Source organism: Panulirus ornatus, chromosome 30, assembly GCF_036320965.1.
Source record: "Panulirus ornatus isolate Po-2019 chromosome 30, ASM3632096v1, whole genome shotgun sequence".
In the NCBI taxonomy this organism is placed as follows: Eukaryota; Metazoa; Arthropoda; class Malacostraca; order Decapoda; family Palinuridae; genus Panulirus; species Panulirus ornatus.
Window position 1 is genome coordinate 8,065,001 of NC_092253.1, and position 10,000 is coordinate 8,075,000.

Below are 10,000 nucleotides of genomic sequence, written 5' to 3' on the forward strand. Positions count from 1 at the left end.
CCTTGATTCAATCCACTGACAGCACGTCAACCCCGGTATACCACATCGCTCCAATTCACTCTATTCCTTGCCCTCCTTTCACCCTCCTGCATGTTCAGGCCCCGATCACACAAAATCTTTTTCACTCCATCTTTCCACCTCCAATTTGGTCTCCCTCTTCTCCTTGTTCCCTCCACCTCCGACACATATATCCTCTTGGTCAATCTTTCCTCACTCATCCTCTCCATGTGCCCAAACCACTTCAAAACACCCTCTTCTGCTCTCTCAACCACGCTCTTTTTATTTCCACACATCTCTCTTACCCTTACGTTACTCACTCGATCAAACCACCTCACACCACACATTGTCCTCAAACATCTCATTTCCAGCACATCCATCCTCCTGCGCACAACTCTATCCATACCATAGCCCACGCCTCGCAACCATACAACATTGTTGGAACCACTATTCCTTCAAACATACCCATTTTTGCTTTCCGAGATAATGTTCTCGACTTCCACACATTCTTCAAGGCCCCCAGGATTTTCGCCCCCTCCCCCACCCTATGATCCACTTCCGCTTCCATGGTTCCATCCGCTGCCAGATCCACTCCCAGATATCTAAAACACTTCACTTCCTCCAGTTTTTCTCCATTCAAACTCACCTCCCAATTGACTTGACCCTCAACCCTACTGTACCTAATAACCTTGCTCTTATTCACATTTACTCTTAACTTTCTTCTTCCACACACTTTTCCAAACTCAGTCACCAGCTTCTGCAGTTTCTCACATGAATCAGCCACCAGCGCTGTATCATCAGCGAACAACAACTGACTCACTTCCCAAGCTCTCTCATCCCCAACAGACTTCATACTTGCCCCTCTTTCCAAAACTCTTGCATTTACCTCCCTAACAACCCCATCCATATATATATATATATATATATATATATATATATATATATATATATGGTTTTCAGTGACATTTTAAAGAGCTCCTATTCGTGGTCTATTTCTTGAAATCGACTTAGTCTACAAAGTTTACATGACATAAAGTAAACTTTCCAGGGAATGTGATGGCCCATCTGGTCATGCCATTTCAAATATGTCACTTCCACACTTTACCTTAGGCACAGAAACCAGGATCGTTCAAAATCATACATACAAAAGACTCTTAAACTTCAAAAATACTTTAAAACCTTATCATTTGTTTTGCTAATCTATTTACCACAATATTCGGGAGCTCCTTTCTCAAATTGTCGCATGAAAAGCATCGAAACGCATCGTAACGCCTTGTAACGCATCGTAACGCCTTGTAACGGGCATCGTAACACATTGTAACGCATTGTAACGCATCGTAACGCATTGTAACGCATCATTACGCGTTGTACCGCATCGTAACGCATCGTAACGTCATTGTAACGCATCGCAACAGCATCGTAACGCGTTGTAACGTCATCGTAACGGCCATGAGTAGGCATGGGAAAGCCGAGAAACCACACCTTGAACATGGACCCACAGTCACATAACACTAAATTTCATCATGATCGTTCAAGCAAACTGTGTTTATATCGGCAAGTCAGTCAAGCAAGGCAGAGAAACATTTGAATGCCATTTGTATATTTACTCTATGTAACGTCCTAACGTAGTACCATATACACTATTGTGGGTAATATAATCACATGTTTACTAGGCTTGTGATCTGTTATGATCCTACAGAACTGTTCACGCAGTTGTGAATAACTCATTCCAAGACTGGGGTTAACAAGTCTCCCTCATGGAAATCATCTTTCAATATTGCATAACTCGTTAGTGAGTTTATAAAAAGGGTTCTATGGCACGAGAGGTCTTACCAGGAAGTTGGAATCATTAATGAAACTATCGACATCTGACCGTGGAGAATATACTCCCTTCTGCTGTAATTCGAGCCTTTTTATATATTTGACGTCATCTGAAATGATGTAACTAGCAATATACTCTATGATAACCTCACCTAACCAGACGATGAAGTTAGCACTGCAAAAGGACTGATATAGTGTGAAATGACACGAAATTCGATTGCTTTATGTATAGAATCCTTCATATGATAATGATAATAATAATAATAATAATAATAATAATAATAATAACAATAATAATAATAATAATAATAATAATGATAATAGCTGTGCAAGTCATGAAGTTCCTATTCCAAAATACATTAATGGTCATATGAGCAAGATGTGAAGCAGCTTTAGCCTAGCATTCTAATTTTAAACTGAATTCCATTCAAAATTGTTTCGTTTTAGTCCATATTGCAACGACTTAACCACGCCCTCATAAACAGAAGTGGAAACTTATTGTTTTTTACACTATTTTGTGTAATATTCATTTAGGAATCTTTTTTTTATTCCCTGTTCAAATCAATTACTATTACGAGCCATTGGCAAACCAGAAACAAAAGAATGGTTTATAGTTCTATGATAAATTACCTTTTTATTTCTAAGTGTCTACGATAGGGTAATTAATTGATTACCTTCCCCTCAGTGCAGAATGGATCAATTAGTGGTGTCATTACACCTTGTACGGTCGTTGTATGCGATAAAAGACATCTATTATCTTAAATGCTAACTAGGCTTCCAAACACCTCCTCCCCTCCCCCACCCACACGACCTTCAAAATCTAACCTTATCTAATGGCAACCCCAACTTCAAATAGACAACTATAAATAAAATCTCTCTTAATGTATTTCTCTCGTATTCAGGTGTCAAACAACCTAAACGCACCAACGAGAAACGAACAATCGTTTGCGTTGTTAAATTGTACGTTTGAGACACAATTCCAATACATCTGAAAAAACTATGGCGTCTATTTACTTAGTCTGGGCGAATTTCAGTCCGTAATTAGCCTAGTGTTTAAGAAATCGTTATAACAAAACCTCAAAGAACGAATTTAAGGTTGATATTACCATCATCTGTACTAACGACCTGATAACGAGTGAATTGGCATAACATAACCATTCATAATGACGTACATAAGAAAAATGACAAATTCAATAAAGACTGATCAAAATACATAAAGGGATTGGAGACATATACGTTGTACTAACCTAAGAAAGTAGAAATAGATTGTACTGTCGTCCTAAGAAAGTAGAAATAGATTGTACTGTCGTCCTAAGAAAGTAGAAATAGGTTGTATAAACCTAAGAAAGTAGAACTAGGTTGTACTAACCTGAGAAAGTAGAAATATGTCGTCCTAAGAAAGTAGAAATAGGTTGTACTGTCGTCCTAAGAAAGTAGAAATTGGTTGTATAAACCTAAGAAAGTAGAAATAGGTTGTACTAACCTAAGAAAGTACAAATACGTTGTACTAACCAAAGAAAGTAGAAATACGTTGTACTAACCAAAGAAAGTAGAAATACGTTGTACGGACCTAAGGTAAACAGGAGTGAATTGCATGAACGGGCACTTACCTCCGGCATGTCGTCCGGGACTTTGCCCATCCATGAGAGCGACAAGATGGAACAGTCGCTCCGAGCATTGAACGACGACTCCGGGTGCAAATGCATGGGATTCACGCCTGCCACGCCCGCCCACTACTGCTGATCCTCCTACCGCCCACGCCCACACCCGGAGGGGGGGGAACCCGCCCCTTGGTGATCACGCCCACCCGAGCAAACCACCCGGATGGCAGGAGGGGGGCGCCCCGCCCCTACGAGGTGACGGCAGTCATGATGTGGAGAGGCGTGGAGGGCCAGGCCGCGCCCCACATGGGCAGGTTGCTGTCACCGTAAGGAGGTGGCGCGGGCCGGGTTATCTTCACCGTGAGGAGTGGCCTAGTGAAATGGCTGCTGTGTGGTAGGGAGCCTCGGTCTAAATTCTCCACGATGTCCTTGTCATCAGCGTCAATTTGTGTAGTTGGAGAACCATTATTCAGAATATAGGTGTATGTAACAGACGTGTGAAGCTGTGAATTTGGAGGGAAAAAGAAAAAACGAATATTCTTTACAAATCTTCTGTCGCTCTATTTCAACTGGTTCATTGACAGGAAAAGATTGTAATCAGAATAAATAACTGGTAGAAAAGTCTTTTGATATGACTGACTCTCTCTCTCTCTCTCTCTCCCCCCGACATTGTTTGCCTAATGAAGAAAACCTCAGCCCACGTAATTAATGGCGAGGAAACTTTTACACTCGCCAGCATAAGGTAATTCCTGCACTAAAAGAGGCATTTGTGTGTGCTGCACGAGCCCAGAATGAGCGAGAAAAATATCCACTTTCCTTTACAACGTTAGCATGATCATAGAATGACCTGCTTTTGTCTTTTAAAAGAGTTTCAAATTCGTGTTGGCCATTGCTCCCTTTCGTATCTATTCGACATATGAACTTACGACACGTATATTTCGATAGCAAAACTAATTCAGAAATCTATCTTATTTACTTGTCACCCTTTTAGTCCATGATACTTTAAAATGAATTCGGTTATCATTTAAAGTACTTAAGACGACAGAGAAAAGAACCAAATTCTTGACGTAAACACGATGTTGACATAGGAAGTGCGCGGGTCTTTTCGTGACCAGTGGGCTCGTCCAAAGTCGTGATAATCCCCGTAACCCAATGGCCAGCACACTTCTGCAACAGGACGTGCTTCATGGACGTGTGTCACCGGGCCCTCAGCACGAATCCTCTTTTGCAAGATTCCTGAGGACCTGTGGATAACGCATATTAATAGCGTGAGTAGTGTGTGTATTGCTTGCCTCCACTACGGTGGGCAAGGAAGGTGTTCGGTGTGACTGTGGTGGTGTTTAATACGGTTAAGATTTTGATGATAGATATCTATTTTTGTATTTTAAGTCGCACGAAGATACTCTAGTAGGCTAAGCATCTTTGAATCTTGAGGAAGTATTATGATCCATGAAGAGTTATATGTTCATGTTTTTTGCGTAGATTTGCTAATGGATTCGAAAGGCTGGTCACTGGTGAATCGCGGTTTCCTGCATATATATATATATATATATATATATATATATATATATATTCTTTCTTTCTTTCAAACTATTCGCCATTTCCCGCATTAGCGAGGTAGCGTTAAGAACAGAGGACTGGGCCTTTGAGGGAATACCCTCACCTGGCGCAATTCTCTGTTCCCTCTTTTGGAAAAAAAAAAAAAAAAAAAAAAAAAAAAAAAAAACGAGAGGGGAGGATTTCCAGCCCCCCGCTCCCTCTTATATATATATATATATATGTATATATATATATATATATATATATATATATATATATATATATATATATATATATATATATTCTTTCAAACTATTCGCCATTTCCCGCATTAGCGAGGTAGCGTTAAGAACAGAGGACTGAGCCTTTGAGGGACTACCCTCACCTGGCCCCATTCTCTGTTCCTTCTTTTGGAAAATTAAAAAAAAAACGAGAGGGGAGGATTTCCAGCCCCCCGCTCCCTCCCCTTTTAGTCGCCTTCTACGACACGCAGGGAATACGTGGGAAGTATTCTTGCTCCCCTATCCCCAGGGATATATATATATATATATATATATATATATATATATATATATATATATATATATTCTTTTTTCTTTCAAACTATTCGCCATTTCCCGCGTTAGCGAGGTAGCGTTAAGAACAGAGAACTGGGCCTTTGAGGGAATACCCTCACCCGGCCCCCTTCTCTGTTCCTTCTTTTGGAAAATTAAAAAAAAAAATAATGAGAGGGGAGGATTTCCAGCCCTATATATATATGTGTGTGTGTGTGTGACGTAACATATTTCCTCGTATAAATACTAAAACTAAAAACAATACATTGATTTAACTCGTGTTTATGCGACCGGATCTCACGGCTTCTGTATTCAACCGATTCTGACTCTACTACGTTCTATTCAGCCGCGCCTCTTGTCTCTATACATAACCGCAGATACCCGGAATCCATGTGAAATCTTGATCAATTCCAGTTACAGAAGGTTTAGATCAAGTGGCCCGGTGACCAGAAACCCAAGCCAGTCATCTGTTTCACCCAAATATGAAATATGACCGAATTTCGCAGGAGTAACCCACCGGGTCGACAGGAATAGTGAGTTCTCTAACCTCCCGATCGAGTTACATGGTACATGAGTTCGCTGGAACAACTGTACTGTCCTGTACAGTGATATATGCATGTGTAAGTTTATGTAAAAGCATAAAGTGGCATCAACTTGAAGGCCGTTTCCCGCATGAGCGAGGTAGCGCCAGGAACAGACGAAGGAAGGCCTCAACCGCTCCAGTCCATTCTCGAGTTCTCATGTGTCATGCACCGAAACATCCCAGACATCCCCCTTCCCATCCCTCCCACCCCCCTACCAGATTGCATACTCGCCCTTGTCTCTAGGACTCGCATTTACCTCCCTGTATTCGTCGACATATAACCTCAGTCAGTGAACCTGTCCATCGTATGTGCTTCTCCGTGAATCTAACGGATCATCCGGGCTTGCACACACCCGTCCATAAGTAAGTAACCGTTACTGAGCACATACCAGTCCATGAGGGGCCCCTTAGTGAGCACACACCAGTCCATGAAGGGGCCCCTTGGTGAGCACACACCAGTCCATGAGGGGCCACTTAGTGAGCACACACCAATCCATAAGTACACATACCTGTCTATGTTCGCACGTTAACCTGTGAGGGATAGCTTACGTCTCTCGTCCATCTGTCCTTGCCCGTCTGCGTCCTTGTCTTTTAAATTTATCTGTCCTTGTCCGTGTGTACGCGTCTATTGATACACAAGAGGTGAGTCTCTGCGTGTTCCATGCAGTGTGCAGGTAGCCTGTGTGTGTGTGTGTGTGTGTGTGTGCCGCACTAACCTGTAGGTTATTTATAAAAGTATCAGGCAACTCCGATATACCGTACTCATGGCTCTGACCTTAAGGCTTATGACTCACGTGACAGGTGGCTACCGTGAGAAGTGCGTCTGCCTATGTCTGTGTGTATGTGTGTCGGTTCATGTGTGTATATATATATATATATATATATATATATATATATATATATATATATATATATATATATATATATATTTGAGTAGATAAAACCACCTCCTGAAGCTTACATCGCGAGTGAAAAGTAATTTTTGTCGAGGCTGTATCATTGTCAGTTGACGTAACAATATACAGTATATATATATATATATATATATATATATATATATATATATATATATATATATATATATATATATATATATATATATACGATGTGTGTGTGTGGATTTGACGGCGTGAGATATATGTACAATGTCTCCCTGTGCATGTAAATACACTTTGCGTTGTATGTGTACATGTTTGTGTTGGTATGTACCGTGTATATGTGAATGTGTGCCTATGCTTGTGTCCGTATATATTAATCGCGATCATCCTGTATATTGTATTAGCATACGTATATGTGATGTTATATATATATATATATATATATATATATATATATATATATATATATATATATATATATATATGTGTGTGTGTGTGTGTGTGTGTGTACGTTTGTTTGTGTATATGTGTGTGTGTATGTGTGTGTGTGTGTGTACGTTTGTTTGTGTATATGTGCTTGCGTGTGTGCATGTGTGTGTATGTAGGTGTGTTTATATGTTTGTGTGTGCTTTCGGCATATTCTGTTTGTGCTTGTAAATTTTTTTTTCCGTTTGAACATGCATACAAATACGTTTTCAAGTATTTACGTCGCTGATTTTGCGTTTACAGGCGAATTGGACGCGTACTGTGCATGTCTGCATTTAATTATGCATATAGCCATGTCTAACCGTATGTTTGTGTTGAGGTATGTCATGCATGTTGGTCCAGGAGGCATAGGTGTGCGCATGAGCGTCATGCGGCCTATTCTTCCATCGTCATGATCACGAGAGAGAGAGAGAGAGAGAGAGAGAGAGAGAGAGAGAGAGAGAGAGAGAGAGAGAGAGAGAGAGAGAGAGAGAGAATAATGCAGCATTACATCGCCCGAGTTGGCAACACCCCCCCCCTCTCACATTCCAGACAAGCGGGGGGGGGGGGACCGTCAGCAGCACCCACAACCCCCCCTTGTGAATGCACTTGGTAATTGGAGGCACTGGGGGTTTCTAGAGACACTTGAGTGGCTGGTAACACTTCACCACCCCCCTACCCACATCCGAGGCACTTGTTTCTCGTCAGGTCATCTGGTAACACATCCTCAACTCGTGAACACTTCCCGAAAATACGTGTGTATATATATGTATGGTTCAACGTGTTGATAGCCTCGTACGTACGTAGTGGTTTTGCTACGGGGGCAAAGTAGGTCATTCCACGATTTCCAGGGCTTGTCCCACGTATCCATTTCCCGGAAGCACGTTCGCGAGGGGGCTCTTTTCAAGAAAAATAATGTATAGACGTGGTATTCATACACCACAACTTGACAACAGGCCTGAGAGAGAGAAGGTGGTGGTGGTGGGACAGATAAAAAAAAAAAAAGAATATCGAAACCACTAACTGATCACATGCAATCTCTAATCTCATTTCTTCGGTGAGACAATGGCCGTTGGAGGATTGGAAACCATCGCGGGGGAGGGAGGTGGTGGACGGTATTTCACCCCACCCCTCGCATGTGACCGATTCACTTTCTTACTCAGGGGTATCACTGTCTCGTGTTGTCACTTTCACTGTTTGGTGGGGTGCGTGCGAGCTGCCATACCCCACGGCGCGCCACTAGAGCACTGAGTCTTCCCGTACCACACCGACTCACTTCGATCAATATGTTGCCTAGCGCAGGTCCCAAGGCAAAAAGGGGGGGACCAGTTGCTCCCTTATTTTACCTTATTTCCACCTGATTTAGGCTAGGTTTAGTGTCGCAGGCGGTCGCTCTATGGCCTCAGGTTTGGTTGGTAGGTTCATGTAAAGTGGTTAGGATTTGGGGCTTCGGGTTTGCCCGCGGTGGGGCATTGAAGACAAGTGGGCGGAGGAGGTGTTTTTCGGGGGAAATTCTCGACAAATGGACTTTTTGGGGGGGGCGCCCCTCACATGCGTCGCCTTGAGACGTTTGAAGCAACGTATCGTTTACCTCCCTCGTCTGACACTCGCAGCCAAGCAGCAAGAAGAACCCCGTCGCCATCCTAACCACCCAACTCCTTAAGTTTAATGCAGTCCCAGACCATTTTCTTTATGTGGAATTTGTGCCTGAAAGACTACATATATCATTATTATTTACCCTTGGTCGGATCATTCTTATAGAAATCAGAAACGGTCATGAAAATTGAGAGGTGAATTCAGCGGACGATCTACAAAGAAGTGCTACAATCAATCCAATGTGGTTACGAGGCTGCAACATACACCGTATTTGCTTTCCACCAGTTAACCTCACAGTTCTAATAGATTACTGTGTGTGCTGTCAAAGGCAGGATCCAGCACCGACTCCCTAACGTTTCCGAGCCATTGCCACCGACGGGGGAATCGGTTTGGCAGCTCGTAAGGGGGGTTCACACCCTCCACCTGCCTGCGCTTCAGGTGTCTATTTCTAGCGCAGCAGACGACACCCAGGGAGACCGTCGTCTGCTGCTCAACTGAACTCTGTGCGCGCCAAAAAGATTTGTTTGTAGCGCCAAATTTGAATGCCAAGAGTTGGCGCGAAAGGTTATTTCATTGTTCTGTTTAATGATTTTGTATATGATTTGACAATATACCATATATATATATATATATATATATATATATATATATATATATATGTTCTTATCCATGATTTCTATTCTACGGAGATTACGTACATGTAAGAAGCATTGAGGAGGTGGAATTTATTATACTGATTCGGTTCTCTTTCTCAATAATCGAGGGGTCAAGATAGAACCAACCCCCACGAGGGGCTTATGCCCATAAACCCACAACCAGGTAGGGGTCAAATAAGCAGCTGAATTGATCACGAGACCAGGGTGAAGTGTGAGGAGAGGGTGATACATCATGCATTGGAGTTTATGTTTTATAAAACTGTCATCGTTTTAGTAAATAAGAGTTTTATTTTCTAACTGGATACATGCA

At 42.0% G+C, this 10,000-nt stretch overlaps 2 protein-coding genes across 2 annotated transcripts in view; one reads left to right on the forward strand and one right to left on the reverse strand.

Moving 5' to 3' along the window:
- Tusp (WD40 superfamily protein Tusp) overlaps positions 1–8,844 on the reverse strand; it is a 169,908-nt gene extending 161,064 nt beyond the window's left edge. The window contains exons 1-2 of the mRNA XM_071679677.1: positions 8,598–8,844; positions 3,429–3,922 (exon numbers count right to left, since the gene is read on the reverse strand). Of these exons, the coding sequence (XP_071535778.1) occupies positions 3,429–3,524 (96 nt within the window). The 5' untranslated portion in view covers positions 3,525–3,922; positions 8,598–8,844. The remainder of the gene's footprint in view (positions 1–3,428; positions 3,923–8,597) is intronic.
- Polr2C (RNA polymerase III subunit RpII33) overlaps positions 4,543–10,000 on the forward strand; it is a 20,723-nt gene continuing 15,265 nt past the window's right edge. Inside the window, exon 1 of the mRNA XM_071679683.1 lies at positions 4,543–4,687. The gene's annotated coding sequence lies outside the window, so the exon portion shown is untranslated. The remainder of the gene's footprint in view (positions 4,688–10,000) is intronic.